Consider the following 20,872-nt stretch of genomic DNA (forward strand, 5'->3'; position numbering starts at 1 on the left):
TTTAAAAAATAAAATAAAATTCAAAAAATGACTGTAAAATTAGAAGCTTCTTTAGAGGCATGCAAGCTACTCTCCAATTAAAATTGGTGTCCATTTATTCAAATATTGATGAGATCATGCGCACATTGGCTTAGGCCTAAATTAAAAAAATGAAAAATAAGTAACCTTTGATACATGGCCATGAGCTTAGAAAAATAAATATAGCATCCACGGTGGTTATACATGGATCTGAGGGCAAATTAATTTTCTCACATATTTACAATTAAAAATTTTAATTTAAAAAATAATTAAAAATATATAATTAATAAAAAAAATATGAAAAATTAATAGTGTGTATTACATAATTCAAAAGTATATTCTGAAGTAGAAATATATTTTTCAATATTTATGATACTTAAACATATTTTTAAACATTATTATAAATATATAAAAAAATAAAAAAAAATATGAAAAATTAATATTATGTATATGTTAAGTCGGAAGTAGAAAATATTTTTTCATCGCAATGAAATTTTACAATTTTAAATAGCTAATAAATTGACGGATTTGAGAAACCGACAGAAATAGAACCATCCAGGAAAAAGGACCAGAGTGTGACATCGCTTGGGATCATGGGCAGCTCTCGAGTCGGCAGCACTAGAAGTACAACTAGTGCAACATAAAGTTCGAGAGAAAGGTAACCAATTTGAAGCACCATCAAACTGGTGGTTATCCCGACGTATCTATATACCGAAAATGTCTGTTGGAGGTCCGACAACTAATGAAGAAACACTTCGCTGATTTCAGAGCGGCGAAGGAGACAATTGCCAAGGAGGTGGTCCGCCGAGCGACAGAGCCCCTCCAGGAAGTCAGAGGCGTCCGCTCTAGAAAACGAGGCACAAACAAGGTTTGCTGTCTCAGTACCGAACCCCATACCGGTGTAACACTAGCACCGTCGGTATGGTACGGTACAGTATTTTCCGCATACCGAGTGTCAGCATGCCACCTGTACCGGATACCAGTACCAAATTGGTACAGTACGGCCCGTACGATCCAATTCAAGCCGATACGGCGAACCATGGGCACAAATCCAAACGACCATTCAAGCAAGCCTGGATGATCAGTGGCAACAAGATGAGGTGGCCAGACATACGGCTCAATTTGGGCCCTCACTACGAGTCGAGCTCTGGTTCTGCAATCAGCAGGGCAGATCCAGAGTTCAAAAGAACCTCCTTAGTTAAAAAGGCCGTCAGTAGAGGTTGTGGTCGTATTGCATCTATGCGAGGAGCTTTTGGTAGCAGAAAGAAGTCCTCCAGGAAGATTTCACCAAAAGCTACCATCCATGATTTAGATCCACATACCTTTTCCAGCAAAAATTCGAAGCAGCAGATGGTTGACACCATGCTAACAAAGGATAAGAAGAAGTATATGTGGCGAGCTAATGGATTTCGATTCCACTTCAGCCACACCCCACCGAATGTAGCAGACAACACGTACTATAAGTGATTTCCTCCATACAAGCTGTCGGTCTCAGTGTAGATCCTCCAGGATCGAATGACATATATGGTGAGATTCTCAGCAATAATGAGCTAGAAAAGTGAATAAACTCATACAAGATGAAGTGGCCCATATATGGACTGACGGTGATGTGTGATGATTGAACCGGTCCTACCAGACAAAGCATCATCAACTTCTTGAGATACTGTAATCTGAAAACTTTCTTTCAGAAATTCATTAATGCTTTCGATCAGGTGCACAACGCCATGTACATCCTTAGATTGATGAAAATTATCAAAGTAGAAAAAAAGAATGTTGTACAGAACATCACCGATAATAGGTCACAATATAAGGCCGCCGAAGAGATTTTGATGGAGCGACAACCAAATATTTTCTGGAGCCCATATGCTGTAAATTGTATTGGCCTCACGCTGATGGACATTACGAAGATTCGTAGGGTGCAGCAAACAGTAGAGAGCCCAAACCATCACCATATATATATTTATAGGTATATATGGGTCCTATCACTGATAAGAAGGTATGTAGAGGGAGAGATCTTCAGACCATGTATGACAGTTTGTTACTAACTATGGTGTACTTGATAACCACCTTGACAAGAAAACAACCCTATGTCAAATGTTTGTAATACCGAATGGTAGAAAAGCATATTTGCGAAGGTCGACACTGAGAGCATTGTGGAGGACTTGATGACGAGGCAGACATTCTAGTAGCATGACGAGAAGATGTTTAAGGCTATCAAACCATTGTACGAAGTGCTTCAGGTCATGGACGGCGAGAGATACCCCCCAGATGGACTTTTTGTATCATATGATAGAGAGGGCAAAGAATCAGATCAGGGAGGCAAATTCCATGCATACCCAGGAGTATATCGACATCATTGAGTGACAGTGAAAATACTAGATGGGTAGGGACTTGCATCTAGCAAATAAGCAAGAACATTAAAAATTAGACGGCTCCTGCTTGTACAATTTTACTAAAATAATTACGAACTCTATTTGTAGCTTACTACCTGAACCCAAGGTTCCGATACACAGCATCTGGAATCTATATGAACGACGAACTTCTGACCGTTCTACATAATGTGATTTACAAGATGGAGCCTAATCTAAAAGTCACGTCCCTATGTCTAAAAGAGGTAAGTTAACTTGAGCAACATGCGCAAGTTAACTCGTGTTTTCAACGATTAACATATTACAACACGATTCTTTTTTACAGACAAATATTTAGGAAAAACACTATCAGCTTTAGAGTCTCAGTAGCTATCATAAACAAGAAAAGTATGAATCCAAGTATATTACATATCAATATGACTATTACCTAATGTTAAATGGTTACTAATATAATACTATCTTATATATAATTTTCTTTGATATTTTTGCAACTAAATGGTGGATTCATTTTGGTTTGTCCATGAGAAATCTTAAGCAGCTAGCTATCCGGATCCTCCCAAACAATCTCCTCAAGTGGCTATAAGAGCAACTGGTTCACCTTCGCCCTCATCCATAGCAAGCAAAAGAACTGTCTGACATAGAAGCACCTCAACGACCTTGTATATGTTCACTACAATATAAATTTGAGGTTAAAGTGCATTCAGGAGGAAATAGAGCTAAAGTACACAGATTCGATCCGCAACGCTTTCGTTGACGATGAGGATGATCCTATGATCGATGGACTTGTGGGCCAGCAGCAAGAGTCGAAACTTGATGAGCCGAATCGCCTCCACGACTAGCCAGTTTTGTAGCCAGCTAGGGGCGGATGCAAGGCAATGGGCAGATTGCAACATTCAACGCATCCTTCCAACTGACCCGCAACAGCCATAGAGGTCACTAGAGAGCCAGTCATCACATGACTCCGTGCCTAAGACATACTTCCAGAGATATGATCAAGAGTTGCTTAGACGAGGCCACCACACTACCTAGTCAACTCAATCAAGAGGTCGACATCCATCCTCCCAGCGTAGCCAAGTAGAGGGGGGCACGAAGAGTAAGCAAGCAGCTGCTCAGCGCAACAAAAAAAGAAAAAGAAAGGTAGTTGCAGCCCTGATGGAGATTGTCGAGAAGGCAATTCACTCGGATTCAGAGACCAAAAAGAGCAGAAATGACAGTTCTGGTGATTATAGATTTGCGGGCTAGAGAGAGTGGAGGACATGAGACCATTTATGAGACAACCGTAGGGTGGTCTTCGATTCACTGGTGAATCTCAATTTACGTATGCTACACAGAATAGGAACTACGGTGCACGATCTGGTAAAGCTCGCAAAGATACGATTGTATACAGGAGACGGGCTCCTCGAAGTCATTCAGGAGGACACGATGCAGATGCAGATGACCACGCACGTGAGGTAGAATCTATAGACGTATCAGGCATAGTATTCTGAACTGGCCCATACCGATTGGTTCAGCACGTACAATATCAGTCTGGTCCCTGACTGGTATGGTACGGGGATGGAAAACAGTACCGGCAGAGGCCTCTCCTTTTTCCTCCCCGCTCGCTCTCTTCTTTTCCGGCTTCGGCTAGGTTCTCTCAGTACGGGCCCGATACTGAAGCAGTACCCGAATACATTGAAGCAGTACCGATACGGCATACCTTAGTATCAGGTTTCGAATTATATACTAGATCCTATTACCCACAGCCACAAGCAGCCTATAACCCATATAGATACAGTATGGATATGGTACGTTTGACGCATCGTCTTCTGGTGGCTACTATCCTAAATAGGTTGGATTTTACTGTCGGCATATTTGGATGGGGCCCTCCACAGTCGTATTATCAGTCAGAGGATATTTTTCATAGCCAAAGCATCAGTAAGAGATCCAAAAGTGGTTAGAACCCAGAGCGCGTTCCTTATGGAATGACCATACAAGACTTACGCCGCCACTTGGTTATAGGGACAGGCTAAGGTGCCTCCTGATTATGCTAATGATCGAAATATCTACGAGAGGCATCACCACCCGGCGAAATTTTAGATATCAGTATGTATGTTGTACTTTAAATATACGTAATTGATTGTATCATTTTATATTTTGTATCTCACTAATTGATTTTAAAATATTTTATATTATGTCTTATAGTATGCAACATCTCACTAATCATTTCATGTTTTGCATCACTCTAAATATCAAAAGGTATCATTTAAGTTGTATCGAGATCATAGAAACATCAAGAAACATCAAATTATACTTAAAATCATTAAAAAAGTTTAAAAAAATGATTACCAATAATTCAAACCTAAAAATATTGAAAAAAAATGGCATGTCGATTCACCTCTATGTACCATGTGTCCATACGGTACCGAACTGGCCGCCGACTGACACGTCCCAGTATCGGTTCGGCGGACCTTGCATACCATGTCTAGGCAGGAACCTCTTTTTGCAATACTCTCCCACAGGGTACGCGGAACCGACCGAATCGACGTACCGGTTAAGACAGGTACCGGTTCGTTCATAAAAAAAATGAGCGAACGCATGCGCATCCGCGTTATGCTAAATGCCACTCTGTGGCATTAGAAACCCGCGCAGGGCAGCGCATGGGCTTGCGAGCCAGTGCTGGGAATCACGCGCGCGCGGTTTGCACCACGTGGAACGCACTCGCACCCGCGGTTCGCACCACGTGGAACGCGTGCGGGCGCGAGTTCCCCACTCGCGCCCACGCCCCTTCACGCGGGCGCTATTCCTCTAGCCTCTTTTTTTTATTTTCTTTTTTTTTCCAATCTCTTCTTCCTGAGCCTCTGTCTTCTTCCTCTCTCTTCCTCTCTCTCCTCTCTTTCCCCCATTCTCCCGCGAGCAAGAGAGGTTTTCTTCCCCGCGAGGTGCTCGGAAGGAAGAAAGGGGCCCGATAGCGCAAGAGAGGTCTTCTTCCCCTCTCTCCTCTCTTCCCCCCTTCTTCCCCGTGAGTATCGGTGCCAACCGCACCGGTACGGGCAAGGAACCGTTCGGTCCCGACCCCAAAGAGGTCGGAACCGAATTCCATGGCTATACCGTACTAGTGGGGCCGGTACCGGTACAGTACGGGCTGAACCGGTCAGTTCCGACCGATTCAGCAGACCTTGCTCTCCTACTAGGATTCACAAAGTTGCACCTCAAAAGAAATCTTGGCGGTAAGACGGCATGCAAAGTATTAAATGCACCTAAAAGTGCATTCCCCTATACTTGTAGTTCATGTGAAGCGAAAAGAATTTCAGCTTCAAGGAGAGTTCAGTCTTAGCAAAATACCACCATGGAAAGATAAGAATTTCAGCTAAATTCATACAGAATTTTTTACTTGCATATACCCCTCCCCCCACAAAAAAAATATAAATAAATTAAACAAAAAAATATTATAAATAGAAAGAAAAGCAATGGACAAGATTATTAACATTTAACTAGTTGTGGCATACAAATTGGAAAAGCAAACAAATGGTTTAAGAATACCAAAATAAAATATAACAAATTGTTAACAATTGACAAATTCCTGGTTTTGAATCTTACCTTTACAACAGAATTAGAATTAAGTGCCACCAAATCATATGCTAAATATCTTCTCTTCAGTCCTGTATCAGGTAGTGTGTCGATAATCATTTCCCCATCAATCAAAGTCAGGTTATGAGAACCCTTGCACATGATAATAAAAACAGGTTTTATGTTGTGCATAGAAGTCAAAACAAATACGCTACTAAAAGTACAGCATAGCTTATTTAAGAACTAAAATTTTGTACAAACTAACCTCATTATTCTTCAAAGGAAAACGCATTTGAACCCTTCGAAAGCAAAAATTTCGGTCGATTAAGTAACAACCATGTGTGGTAATAAGCATCATATACCGGGTCCCATCAGCTTTCCATGTAGCATAATAATACCTCTGTCTTAATAATTGCAGATTATCCCTGCAAAGATAATGTTGATCAAGTATGAGCTGAGAATAAAAAATCACAATTAAACATGGAGCAATAAGTACACAATAAACAATCAACTCAACAAACCAAATCGATACATTTAGTATTTTATATTAATGCATTCATTAATCCATCTGATGAAGATGCCTCTTGGATTGATAAGCAGTGAAAATATCACATAATTAGCATGGATTTGCAGGAGTTTATTCAAATTCATCTTAATCATCTATCTCGAGAAGCTTTTCTTCAGTTGAAATTTCATAGGTGATTTCAGAAGTCCATTTTTCCCACTGTGCAGCTAGGAGTTTAAGGTGAGAAAAATAGTATAGGGTTTCAAACATGTTTGGAATTTAACCAAAGTGATGACATGTCATGTTGCTTATAGATGAGTAAAATCGACTTGACTTGTCATCCAACAATGAGGAGAAAGATAATCTGCTCCAGAAAACCAAAAAAAGAATTTAAACATGGAGAAAAACAGAGACAAGACGGTTGGACACTCTAATCAAGAGTCAGGCAGATTAGGGACCTTCTGAAGATGAACAACATGAACCAACATGGATTGGGAAATAGATGGTACTTCAAAGTAAAACAGAACAAAACTCAATCCCTGGAGATCAGTTTTGCTCAAAGTACAGCCCTTACCACCGGCCCCCCTCTTCCCAAGAAGAAAATGCCACAAAACAACTCTTCTATTATCTCATATTACCTTCATGGACAGTGACCACTGTAGTGGCAAAATGTGTTTGACCTAACATATCATTCCTTTTCCATATTTCTCCTGAGAAAATGGACAGAAAACAAGATGTTGCCTTTAAATTGCCCAGTGATAAAAATCACACATGCAAACCATTTCAGTATCATAAGCCTTTCCAGTCAGTCTAGCAAATAATTATAGCTTATTTTCCATTAAGGAATACAGAGTGACAAACAACACTAAAATCATTTCACCATAGTTTTGCTATCCACCAAAGCTCTCGACCTCACGGACCCTGCTCCCCCTCCCCCCCCCCCCCCCCCCCAACAAAAAAAAAAAAAAAAACCCAATGGCTTATACCAAACATACATGCCCTCTCCTACAGCCCCCACCATGAACAGCCGTCCCCTTCTACCATTCACAACCCAAGGTCCCAAGCCACTCCTCACCAGCCACCAGCCTACAGCCCATGCACCATCATAATCATGCAGTCATATTCCATCGAACACCCTCACAACTTTGCAAGCTTCCCCCATTCCACTTAGTTTTTTATGTTTTTTAACATACTATTTGTTTCTCCATATTTATTTCATTTTTCCAACAGCCATAATTTGATTAGCTGACCCAATAGTTAACTTGCAAACCTGGTGACCTGGCCAAGCCCTCGCTCAGGTCAATGTCCAGTTCAGGTCTAATAACAGTCACCTTGAAAATTCCAGCTCCAAAATCCAAGCATATAAAAAAAACTACCTCATGCAATTCAGATGGAGCTTCGAAAAGAAGAAAAGTCTTTAAAAAAATTTTGATTCTCCCGATAGGCCACAATTACCGTGAGCAAACATATTAATGACAAGGATAACCAATTGCGTAAGAAAACTACATAAACAATGTAGTTAGAGAAGCTGCACTAGCTTGGGAAAAAAAGTCTTGAGACCTTTATTGGTTACAACAATATTCTGTTTAATAAACTCAATTATGTATTTAGTGCAAAAGCTTACTACTCATACAAGCTACTAGATCAATGAATTTATTCTAGTACTTAGATAAAGGATAACAAGTCTCATGATTTTGTTTGAAATCAAGAGATAATATCAAGCTTAGCCAAACCAAACTGTCCAGGAACCAAGATAGCTCAAGCTCCCAAAATGGGATAAGGTCGAAACCAAAGTTTGCAATCTCGATACCAAGCACCATACCAACACATTACCGGTTCGGTATGGTACGGATCGATACGATACGCACCCAATACCAAAACAGCTCTCAAGCCATTTTTCTTACTTTTTATCTCAATATGCTTCAATACACCTTGGTACGAGGCTAGTACCGAACATGAGTTTTGTACCGGTTCAAACCCGATATGGTACGATACACCCCATACCAGGTAGTTCGAGGCGGTATAAAAGTCCATGGTCAAAACAGTTAGAACCTTGCTGAATTGACCGATTCCACCCGATCTCAAACAGTTATAACTTTGGTCGTGCAAGTTGACCCAACCACCTTTTAGTAAAATACCGTGAACCCTAGACCCACACCTCATCTCTAGCTTCACTACAAGCAGCACAACGCTCACTTCCTCCGATTGATCCCCCTCTCTCCGATCTTGATGGCAAGCCGCACCATTCCTATTGCTCTAATTGACCCTTCCAACCAAAATTGATGCTGCCACTACTCCGGCCATCCTTTGCCATCCAATATGAAATCGTGATCCAACCCAATGGCCCCTCCAAATTTGTTCTCCACTCCCTCTAGCCCTCTTCTCCCTCTCAAAAAAAATAAAAAAAAATCAAAAAACAAAACTAGGTTACTAGTACCTCACTACATACCATGCGTCGGGGTATAGTACAGTACCCTACCATGTTGACCCGACCCGATAGTAACTAGCATGTGTCATGGTAGTGATTCGGCCAACCTTGCTAGGTATGATCCATATTTTATCAACTAACTTACCACTGTCTACGCTTTTATTGGTAAACTGATGACAGGAAGATAATTTTATTGCAAATCTAAATTGCCTATTTAAAAAATAGAGATGTCAAGAGTCCTTGGCACCTGCTACACAGCAGGGAGAACATTAGCCACAGCAAGGAATCATAAAAATGCAAATTAAGATGGTAGCTTGCATAAACATTAACCTAACGAAGACCCAAGAAGAGGAAAATATCGGAAAATGCCCAAGGTCTCAAAGGTCATGCCTTTACAAGATAACTAATTACATTGGTTTTAGCAAGTTTCTAAAGCTCATGAAAATCATAAACAGGAAGACAAAGGTAGAGTAGAATAAAGGATCGACATAAAGTGGCTACAGAAAGCATGATATGGTCCTTAACAATAACATACACCACAAACACCCTTTGCTATCTACAAAATATTAATAAGAAGGATTTTGAATTGAAAAAAGGAATAGACCTGTTGAGAGAAACAGGGTGCGATCCTGGAAATTGTGCATTACCCCTTACCTGAAGACCAATAAAAACAGGCACAGAATATGAGATAATCAATCAACATTGATTGTGAAAAGCAAAGTATTAGAAAAACTCAACTCATATGCACCAGTTAGTAGCATGAAATAAAAATATTTTGACAACATTGCAAAAAAAATACTTAATATTGCAGCAAGGTGTACCAATGACAGCATGATTAAAGTTGGTGATATGTAAGGCTACATTTTGCAATGTTCAATTAATATATAATTACTCAGGTAAAAAAATAAATTATGTTTGTATCACAATGTCAAAGTCAGGATCTAGGACCAAACTGACGTGCAACAGTTCACAACTTAAAAATTTTAAAACAATTTGCAAGAAATTGGAGAAGATGGAGATGGAGCTTCACAAATATTGCAAACATCTTGATAGAAAAGCAGAGTACAAAAAAGTTCAGAGTAAACCCAGAATACATTCACAAAAGTCACAAACTATTCTAAGGAAATTAACAAAAAAAATCCAAAATAGTGCATTCTGACATCAATATTAAGCTTGGGAAATCCCGTAAAGGAAAACTTCAAAAAACTTACAGTTACTCAAAGATTCAGACAATTATTTTACTATGGTATATTAAATGGTGAACATAATATACAGATACAGCAATTTTGAATGGATAACTAAATAGAAAAGCATGAATATTGAAAAAGTAGAAGACAGGTAACAGATTTCTTACTGAAGGAGTTAAATCAAGTAACTGGTAACAAATCTGACGCATAGAGTCTTGCTGATCATACGGTATTGCATCCCCCAAAACATCATCATTTGTTATAATTTTGTTTTCCATATGCACCTACCAGTATTATAGGATTCCCAAAGTCAAAAAACTTACCCGAGATAATTAGTAATAGTTAGAATTGTAAGAAGATAAAAGTTAAAACAATCAGAAGCAGGATAAAATAAATGGAAGTCATGAATGTTGTCAGAGTTTATATCAGAATTCTAACGCCTTTCAAACTGTTTTTCAATTGTTATTTTTACAACTGCTGCTATAAAGAAGCCTCAAATCCATGATCTGCCACAACTGTTTTTCCATTCCTTTTCTTCCAACTGCTGGTATAAAGAAGCCTCAAATTCATGATCTACTGTACTGCCCCATACCACTTGGTACGGGGCATGCCATACCATACCAAGTGGAACCGGTACGAAACTCAAATTTGGGTCAATACAGGCCCCATTCAGCCTGATACAGAGGTGTACTGACCCCTACCAAGACGTGTCAAGATGTGTCATGACCTGTATCGACATATACTGAGATAAAATGTAAGAAAAATGGTTAAAATGTTGTTTCGGTACAAGATACATATCGTATTGTACGGTCGTATCATACCAAACCGGTAAGGTACCGGTATGGTACCCGATACCAAGATTGTGGTCCTTGCTCAAATCTAATCTCAGATTTCTTTATAAGCAAGATCACTGCTGTTAAAGTAGTGTTTAAGCAAGGAGAGAAGACGTTGAGAATTGAACAGAATAGGGGAGGAGAATAGAATAAAACGGAAAAAAAGGGAGAAGAAAGAGAAATGTAGCCACTCCTAGTCTCCAAATGAATTTACATACGGATTTCCCAGACACAAACATATCTCTTTTAATAGCCTAGCCTAATCTCCTAGCAAAAACTAATTAAAAGAATAAAAAAACAAAAAAAGACTACATCCCACCCAGGTAATTCTGGTCAGATCCCTTTCTTGGAACCCTGTTATGACTCCTAAAATGCAAAGATATCAGCCAAATCCTTTCAATTTTAAGAGAACCAACAGGCTGTTTTAGTTCCCCGATTTTTGACTCCCACTAGGACTCTTCAAACTAAGTAAACTGACACCCATGGGGTGCCTAATTACAACCTATTTCGACAACAAAAAAAAGACTTCTAAAATGATCCCAAAAATCAGCAAAATAGATTCTATCACTACCTGCAATGCAGGCACTAATCTTAAGTACAGTATTTAATTCTAGACTCCGGTCTCAAGGAAGATAAGAACGCAAGAAACCAGGAAATGCTTTCAATAGATGGAGCATCTGAAGCAGAAGAAAAATAGTATCAAAGAATAAAAAATTTAAATAAAAGAAATTAACCAGTAATCAGAAAAAGTTGCTTGAACATTAAACTCTTATTCCCTTGCCTTTCTTTCACTTCAAATTGCAATAGCTGATCTAAGCACATTAACAAATGTCACAGTTATATTTCAGCAGTCCACAATTTCCTTCACAACATAGGCAAACCTCCATTATCAGAAAATAAGTAACTTCAGATGAATCAGGAAGGCATGTCACGAAGCTCACCATAAACTGGATAATAGGGAAACAAGAAATAATCATGAAGAGATTTATCATCTCATCACAAATTTTGCACGACCGAAATCTCAAGACTGTGTGGTGATCAATCAGTTCTTTAAGTTAATTCAGTTCCAATTAATGATGTGATACAAAAGAGATCAGGTGTGATCCTGTGCCACAGGAATCAGGGAGCTACGACGAAAGTTTAGATGTTAAAGCTCAACAAATAGAGGCAACAAAGGAAATAAAAACGAATTTAATACGACAATTCTACTTTCTGCGCAACACCTACATTCGAGAAAGTTGCAGGGTCCCCATCATCATCATCATCCTGCACAGCTTCACCATTCAGATCAAGATCAGAAGACCTTTTCCACTCTGGAGTGGGAGGGCAGACCAAATTTTCAGGACTTTCATGGTAAAACAAATACAGGGATTCAATATAATCCTGCTTATAGATCCCTGGAGGACGTGCTTGAGCAAATATATGTAATGCCTGGCCAGTAGAAAATCAAAATACAATGTTGAGGAAAAATAAGAAGCTAACAGGAGACAAACAAGGGGAAAGCTAGGAATATACGAACATACATACATCAGAGACATGCAACAACTGTGTGCGCATGAGGAAATGAATAATCATAAACCCTGTACGATTATGCCCATGAGTACAGTGAACGAGAATATGCTTCTTTGAATGCTTTTGGCGGGACAGAAACTGCATAACCTGAAATAAGAGCATCATGGCAAAATAATTGCATAACCATGGATTAAATTCTTCCAAAAAGGATCTTCAAGAGAAATTTAGCAAAATTAGAAAATATATAATAAGCTCTAAAAAAAAGCAGCTATACAATTATCCATGATAAACAAAATTTAAGATTGCAAAATTTAAAAGCAACAATTTTGATGTATACAGCTCTGAGATAGCATCCAAGAACTGTGAGAACATATATTCACACAAAAATTTAAATACACGATTAAGTTTCTGTTCAAAAGCCAAAATAGTTGCTGGATTTAGTTATGTTATCCAAGTCGAACAACCATTTAGCATAAATCATGAAACGTGTGTGGATGCCCACAATCTTAAGGCCCGCCAATATTCAAAAACCATCATTTAAAATCCCCAAGGAAAAAACCATTCATTGAACCCAAACTTCTTGGGAAGAAAGTATGCAGCTGAGCTCTCTGATAATGAAGTTGAAGTTTGCAGTGGGCTCGAAAGTTGTTATCTAATTCTGAATTGTGCTTTCTCCCTTCCTTTTGCTTGGAAGCTTCTGTCTCAGTAGATATAAGAGTGGTGGATCTCTTCTCAATATTCGCATATCACAGTCACGGGCACTTCAGATCTTGAGATGTCTTGTTTTGTTAGCTATAGTCATGTATTAGGTTTTGTCTGGCCTTCTTCTTTCTTCCAGTACTTGGTTAAACTCCATTCTCATATGACTAATGTTCTGTTGTAAGCAGTTAGTAGGTTTCCATGAACAGATCCCATTATCTGGAGACATAAACAGATAAAACCATTTGACAATATGCAAATTTTATGATTTTTAAGATTAGACCTATTTGGTTCCCACTGCATTATTTAGTTTTCGAACTATGCATAGTTTATAATTCATGAAACTTACAGATAAATATAATGGATATTTAACTGGATTAGAAGCTCTATACGCAGTACTCATAAGGAAGTTAAATAGGTAAGCATACACAACCTCACACTTTTAAGTTATATGAGTGTGAGGTTCTTATCATCGATATTGGTTATGGGCATTTCAGATGTCTTGCTTCATTAGCCAGTAATTTCTTAATGAGTTGTGTTCAGCCTTCCTTCTTCCGCCCAATACTTCGTTGGCTTTCTATATCGTCAGTAAATTATCTCCTGACTGATATTGGGTTATAAGCAGTTCTGCAGGTTTTCATGGACAGGTCTCATTGTCTGAAAACATAAAATGAACATTTTTAGTTTAGACCTATTTAGGTTTGACAGGATAATTTATTTCTCAAATAATGCAAGGGTTTTAGCCCATGAAATTACCAAAATTGCATCAGATGTTTGATTGCATCAAAAGTTCTGTAAGCAGTATTGACTGTTCAACAGCACCCAGATGATCTGATCTCACTCTTTCAAGAACAAGTATTTAATTGTAAGGACTTGTTACGGAACAGACAGTAGTGCAAGGAGGCTAAGTTCGTAAATCATTCTGCAAAAGCTACAAAGATAACCTAAACAAAGCTCAAATTAGTAATCAATTAAGATCTGTCATATAACTTCAATAATCTTGTGGGTTTATCATTGAACACATCAGAACACTATAGCATAGATCCACAAATCAAGTATTATGGTAACAGGGGTTAAGATCTCTCTTGAGATCTGCCTTAAGGCTCTACCTCCAAGGCATGTGCCACAACACTGTCCATTGCACCAACACTCCTGAATTTTATTCAATATACCTCATACAGGAGGAGGTCCAGAGCTTTCCGCAAGACTGTTTGTAACACATTCTCACAAAGATGAATATGGTGTGGCTGCAACAGCTGAGGATTCAAACATTGGGAAGGTCAAAGCCCTCAAAAAGAAAAGCTTCTATGCCAAATGGAATCTTGGCATATCCCTGGAAGTCATGTTTCATTAGCTTTCATGGTGGGAGCTTACAGATTTTTGTAGTACTTAGGTTACTTATTCTTAACAAAAACTAGATCAGAAGTGCCATTCACTGGGACATCTGCTATTACATTCTTAAGAAGCCAGGATCAATTCTGTTTTCATTGAGTGATTACTACATACACTATTTTACTGATCCTCTCTATCACAATAGGTCATCAGCTGTTGTATGTCTATGCCAAAAAATTCACTGAGGACTTTGTTTCTTATTTGCACAATACATACACAGAGCATGATTGTTCAGGGGTGATAAATTCCATTATTCTCCATGATATCTAAGCAATAAATAAAAAAGATCCAAGTGATAAGTGGGTTTTAGGCAACAACTTGATCATGTTGTAGCAATGTTTTCAAATCTACACCAGGATGTCCTGTCTCATAACCTAAATAGGAATTTTATTAGTTGCCTTGTGGTGGCTACTGAGATATGTCAGATAGATATATTAGAAAGGTTCATAAATTGATTTTGGAAAATCCAGACAAAGTGGCATTGACTAGACAGGACATAACAACCACTAAAATGGAAACTGCATAGCAGTGACACGATCCAAGAAAAGACTTCAAAGCACCAAGGAAAACTTTATTTCCTAACAGAAGGCAAATCAATATAAAAAAAGATTGTTATCACCAAGGTTTGTCATGCTGGTGCGTACCACCCCATACCAGGCATGCGGGTACTGAACCAAGACTCTATACGAAGTGCGTACAGAACCAAGCTCCATGCCAAACGTATCAACACTGTATCAGCATGGAACGATACAGGGTCCAGAACCGAGATCACCAGGGAAATGATCTATGCAAAGAAAATTTTCATATGGAAACATTAGGAGGCCTATCTTCAAAATGATTATTAGAGCGAGGCAGGTGATTCAGGAAGGTGCTCTTCAGAAGGCAAAAGAAGCCTTTGCATTGCTAGACTGTTTCTTTGAGTTCAAACATGATGATAAAAGGTCCATACAACATTTGACTTGTTTCCTAGACATAAAACATGGTGCTACAAGGTTCATTATTAATCTAATCAAATTATTAGGTCAAGAATGTCGTGGTTTTCATATTTTGGTTTTGACACGACTTGTAGGGCTTCTTGATCTGGACATGGAAATTTACAAAATTTTAATGAATGAATTAATACATAATACAATTTAATTTGTATGCCACCATTTTCCAACCAAAAGGACTAATCAGCCAACTATTATGACCCATCTCAAAAGTAACTAAAAACATACCCATATCATTATCAAAGATTTAGTTCAAAGCACTAAAGCCAAAACTAGAACTTCTCAGTTTTTCTCCAAATTGATCCAAAGTCTGAACCATTTGGAGTGGAGATTCAGCCTATACTAGCTCGGGCCAAATATAGTAGACATGGTCGATTCCAGGAATCATATTTGCAAGATGGCGTTCCAACATGAAATGATTGGGAAACATTTTGAAGCACTAATATTGGGTGCCAAACAATTTTAGTGAATTACAGGAGGATAATCGTGTATGCATTAGTTATTAAAATACAAAGAGTCGCCATAGTCTCTAGCTGATAACCCTAGTTTATTCCTGGACAAATAAATATTGCAATCCTCCCATGTCAAGATAACTTCATATACTAGTTCATGGTTTTAAATTTAAATTATTGCGATGTTATGGTGGTGTCAATGATAATTTATTTCTTTTGTGGGGTTGCAACTAAATCAAGATGACTAATAATTTGCTTCAAGCAAGTGCCACCAATCATGACAGTTTTTGAGTTACTTTAGCAATGTTGAGAAATGAATTTAAGTAGGTTGTGATAAGAGCCAGACCATGTCAAATTGGATGAGACTAACAAGTGATATATGACAAGGTTGCTTAGGTGTAGAAATCTGCAGTCAAGGTCAAATGAATCAACCAAGGACCCAAGTACCAACCAACATGATCTGTACTTATCATAACAAATCAACTAATGAAGAACCCGCATTTATGACCTCCATATAGGATTTTGGGCAAACCAAGCTAAACCAAGGGTTACCACTCACTATCAAGCAATATGATCTGTACTTATCATAACAAATCAACTAATGAAGAACCCGCATTTCTGACCTCCATATAGGATTTTGGTAAAACCAAGCTAAACCAAGGTTACCACTCAGTATCAAGCAATAACAGGCCTTGCTGACCAGCATGTGATGGTATTGCTGGGTAGCAGTCAGTACTTAGTCAAAAAGCGATTTTGATCCTTTTTTCCGTTTTCTTTCCATTTCACACACTTCTCTTCATGTCAAGCAGGAGAAAGAGAATAAGGGAGGGGAGGGAACTCTTGCTTCAATCTGATGGATTCAATGAAGTTTTGGTTGGATTGAAACCTAGAAACACAACCCACAAGCTAAGAAACTCTCTTTAATCACTCTTTTTTAGAGTCTTCCATAAAAGAAGGTCAAATAACACCAGATGCAAAAAGGCAAAATTGTCAAATTTTGTCCATTCAGGTCTATTTTCAGATATCTTGTAGGTTGTGCATCAACCTCAAACATTGCATATGTGCTTATTCTACTGTATTTTCTGTTTTTATATTAATTTTGTGTAAAATAATTATTCAAAAATAGCCTTAAGTTATTTCTAGCAAAAAATGGTAGCATTTTGCACTATAGATTTGCAGATGCTACCCTAATATTACTCCCATGCTGGGATGAGGTAAAATCATCACCATACATTTTTGTTTTTTTTTTTTGTCCAAGTAGAAATTAGATTATAGATTAAGTTGATGTTGATGTTTAGATGTAAAAGTTTGCATCTTTCACTCTTAATAGGAACCATTGCTCCCATTGTTCTGTCAGCACCAATTACTGTGCTGTGTATCAGCATTGTACGTACCGATACCATACAAGACCAATGCCCAGTACACACTGATGTCGATACCAAGATTCTAAACCTTGGTATTGGCCATTCAGGTCAAACTTTATGTTAGCTCTGATTATTAGATTTTGATTGTTCTTCTATATGCAACCAATCCACTTGCAACCATATGATCTCCATCCATTGACAGTTTTCAAATTGAGCTGCCACACTATCTCCAAAGAATCAAGCAAATGGCATCTGCTTCATGTCCACCATCGAAAGTAGGATGCATAAAATAACACAAACTATCTCCAACCAACTAGAGCCTAATCACCACTAGGGTTTGCAACAGGCTGCATCAATCAATCTCTTGAAACAGTATCTTGTACCTTGACCACCCAATGCAACCTGCTGGAGGGTCACAAGCTTATTGACAGACCATATCCTAAACCAAATAGGCAAATACAATTCTGAATCCGAATCAATAAACTGAATCTATTGCAAATTAGTTTTTGACCAATAGCCCGGTGAAGTCACGAATATGTTTGACCTGAAAACTGATCGTATTTAGATTAAGTGTTGATCCGATTCAATAATAGCCAAGTCAGGCCCAACTAAGATAAAATTTAGAATAATATAACTATATAAAATAATATAAATATGCAGCTGATCAACCCCTTGACCACCAACATATCCTCTCTCCTGAACCCCACTTCATCCCAGTTCCCCTTCACCTCCAGTCTGCACCCACCATGTGAAACCTAACAGCTCCTACCCCCACCAGCAATGCCACTGCTCGTGGGTAAGAGAGATACAGTTCCAACAAGGAAAAGTTCCCCACCTCTTTCTAACCACCCTAACCTATCACATCCCACCTCTTTCTAACCATCCTAACCTCTCATATCCTCCACCACCACCCTCCTCCATCCTTCCCATCAATATTTCCACACACTTCCCACACTATCATCCCCCCCCCCAAACCAAGAAAAAAATAAAATTCCACCACCACTCTCTTACCCCCTTTCTTAATCCTCCCCCCTGCACTCCCTCCTCCACCTTCCCTGACTACCCTCCTCCACCCCCTTTATCCTCCCACCGCCAACCCACGCCACAACCCTAATGCCTTTTCCTTCTCCACCAACAACCTCAGCATATGCCATTATCCGCCAACAACATGCCTCTCACACCTTCTCAAATAAATAATATAGCTGACCCCCAAGTATTGGATTGAAGGAGGTCATTCAATTGAACGATTAAATTGCTAGCAAATCCAGATCTGGAGCATATGTTTAACGATGCATTCAATGGTCCCATTAGACAATATCAATGTTTCCTCATTAAAGGATCAGATAAAGATTACTATCAGACTGACCAAAATCAGCTCCGCCCGTAAGCCTGCGCTGCGAGGATAAGAGAAAAAGGTATCAATATCCAACTGGATTTACAGCACATTCCAACCAGCCTAACCCAACAGACAAATCACGTCATCAACAAATCTAACTACTAATACAATCACAAACTAAAACAACGAAAAACAAGATACCCCAAAGTTGTGCTTTTTTGCCTAATTTTACTCCCAAAAATAAATCTTAGCATAGGCTAGAGAAAGTGAGCGGTAGAAGGAAGAAAGCAACCCATCCTTACACATGTCCAACGAGCTTAAAGAGCTTGTTTCAATTTGACACTGACTGGAAATATTTTGTATTACCCTTTCTTTTTCCTTGACTTCTTTTACTTAGAATTGAAGACCGGATCCATAGTAGGGAACAACAATCATTAGAAAAACATAATTCTACATCAGAACAAAAGATCACCAAACACAGTTTTATGATATTATTTTATAATGGCAAATTACTTGAATAGCGTACATGATAAACAGCAATCAGTAGAAATATCTAAGATGGACAATGATCTTAAATATCTATGCACTAGTTAAAAACTGTGTTCATTTGCGTATACTTTTACACATGTATAAAGCAGTTAAAATCGGGCTGTGGTTTAAAAAAAATAAAAGAAGTGTAATAGTGTTATCTTAATATGCTAGTTGATAATCTGAAACTAATATATACAAGCCTCAAATTTTCCCAATCGTTTACACTTCTAGTCCAATAATTTCAGTATCCTTAAAATACCCTCTTAATTTATCCCTATTCGAAATTTATAAAATTCACACTTTCCTATTTTCAAAATGCCTCTTTGTTAACTTATCTGTAAAGTTACACAAAACACTGTTCCATCTCCGATTCTGTTGCTCCTCAAGCATTCCAGTCTCCTTTAGTTATAAGAATTTCATGACCCAGTTGCTCCAAAATCTTTCCTATTATGGACTACTCCAAGTCAAACACCATTTTTTTCCTTATCGAGGATCCCAATTTCACTTCTGTCCTGCTTCTTCCTTCTATGTTGCTATAGGCATGCATATAATTTTTTAAATTTTATTTAGTTTTATTTTTTAGGAGTACATAAAGTCTTCTTATTTCAATAAATAATTTTTTTTGCTAGGCTTAGGTACTAAATTGGTATTTGCCAAATTGCCATTGCAGTATAGTATTATTGTTTCTGATTGTTGTTGTTGTTGTGGTTGTCACTGTTGTCATCATCGCACATGCATGCGCATGTTATAACTAGTATTTTTATAGAACTCTGCATCTTTCCGTACTAGTGTGTATCAGTGTCATGACAAGGAAAACATGCCTGCTCTTATCTGGTACGTGCACAATACACAATATTTAATCATTGCTCCACAACCACAACGAACAGCATAGTGGAAGCTCACATTATGTCCAAGAGAACTGTACTAGCTGTATATTAAACTAAATCCATGCAAATGAAAACCAAATGGGGACCAATATGTCACACATAAAGCATCTAAATTTTCTCAAGTATGTTTTGATTTTGACACCTTGATGTACTTCAAGCAATAGATATGATATTCTATAAAGAAAATGCTAAAATTATATGTTGCTCAAAAGTTCTGAGTGGCACAAGGTATGATACTGAGAAAAGGGATGGGATGCATACTTGGCATTAAGTACCATAACAATATCCATTATCTTAAAACTTTAAATGGTTACCATCTTTATCATCATTAGCCTCTCGACCTTCCAGCTTAACATGACTAATTGGTGACTAATTACATGGGTACGAGAAAAAACAAGTCTAATTACATGACTAATTGGTCACAAGTCTGCCTTCTCAATTTTGATAGTCCAATAATTATCTTCAGTGTGTTATGGCATCAAGCGAATCACCAACTCATTAACAATTGGTTGCTCCTTCCGCTGATGGTAATAAATCTAAAGAAAACATATATCTGTCATGATACAAGCCATAAGATGATTTCATATGTCACAGAATATCTGAACCATTTGTCAATGCTAGTCTGATAACAACGATTAAAGAATGGCATAACATGATGGGGATAATCAGAAAATATGCAAATATTGCTTAAAATATTATAAAGAAACTGATAAATTAGGAAGGGGCATTATAGTAAAACTACCTCATAAACAAATGTGTTTACAGACTCGTTATCTGGTACAGCATCACGTCCCTTACACGGGATCTATAACAGTAGGAGAAGA

At 38.2% G+C, this 20,872-nt stretch overlaps 1 protein-coding gene across 4 annotated transcripts in view; it reads right to left on the reverse strand.

Moving 5' to 3' along the window:
• The window catches only part of LOC103705692 (mRNA-capping enzyme-like), a 43,542-nt gene that overhangs the window by 9,959 nt on the left and 12,711 nt on the right, over window positions 1-20,872 (reverse strand). For all 4 annotated transcript variants that reach the window (XM_008789505.4, XM_008789507.4, XM_008789506.4 and 1 more), the window contains 7 exons: window positions 20,791-20,853; window positions 12,414-12,545; window positions 12,114-12,317; window positions 10,221-10,337; window positions 9,471-9,520; window positions 6,199-6,358; window positions 5,964-6,086 (listed from right to left, as the gene is read on the reverse strand). In XM_008789505.4, the coding sequence (XP_008787727.1) occupies window positions 5,964-6,086; window positions 6,199-6,358; window positions 9,471-9,520; window positions 10,221-10,337; window positions 12,114-12,317; window positions 12,414-12,545; window positions 20,791-20,853 (849 nt within the window). The remainder of the gene's footprint in view (window positions 1-5,963; window positions 6,087-6,198; window positions 6,359-9,470; window positions 9,521-10,220; window positions 10,338-12,113; window positions 12,318-12,413; window positions 12,546-20,790; window positions 20,854-20,872) is intronic.

The sequence above is a fragment of the Phoenix dactylifera genome, chromosome 9, assembly GCF_009389715.1.
Source record: "Phoenix dactylifera cultivar Barhee BC4 chromosome 9, palm_55x_up_171113_PBpolish2nd_filt_p, whole genome shotgun sequence".
Taxonomy (NCBI): domain Eukaryota; kingdom Viridiplantae; phylum Streptophyta; class Magnoliopsida; order Arecales; family Arecaceae; genus Phoenix; species Phoenix dactylifera.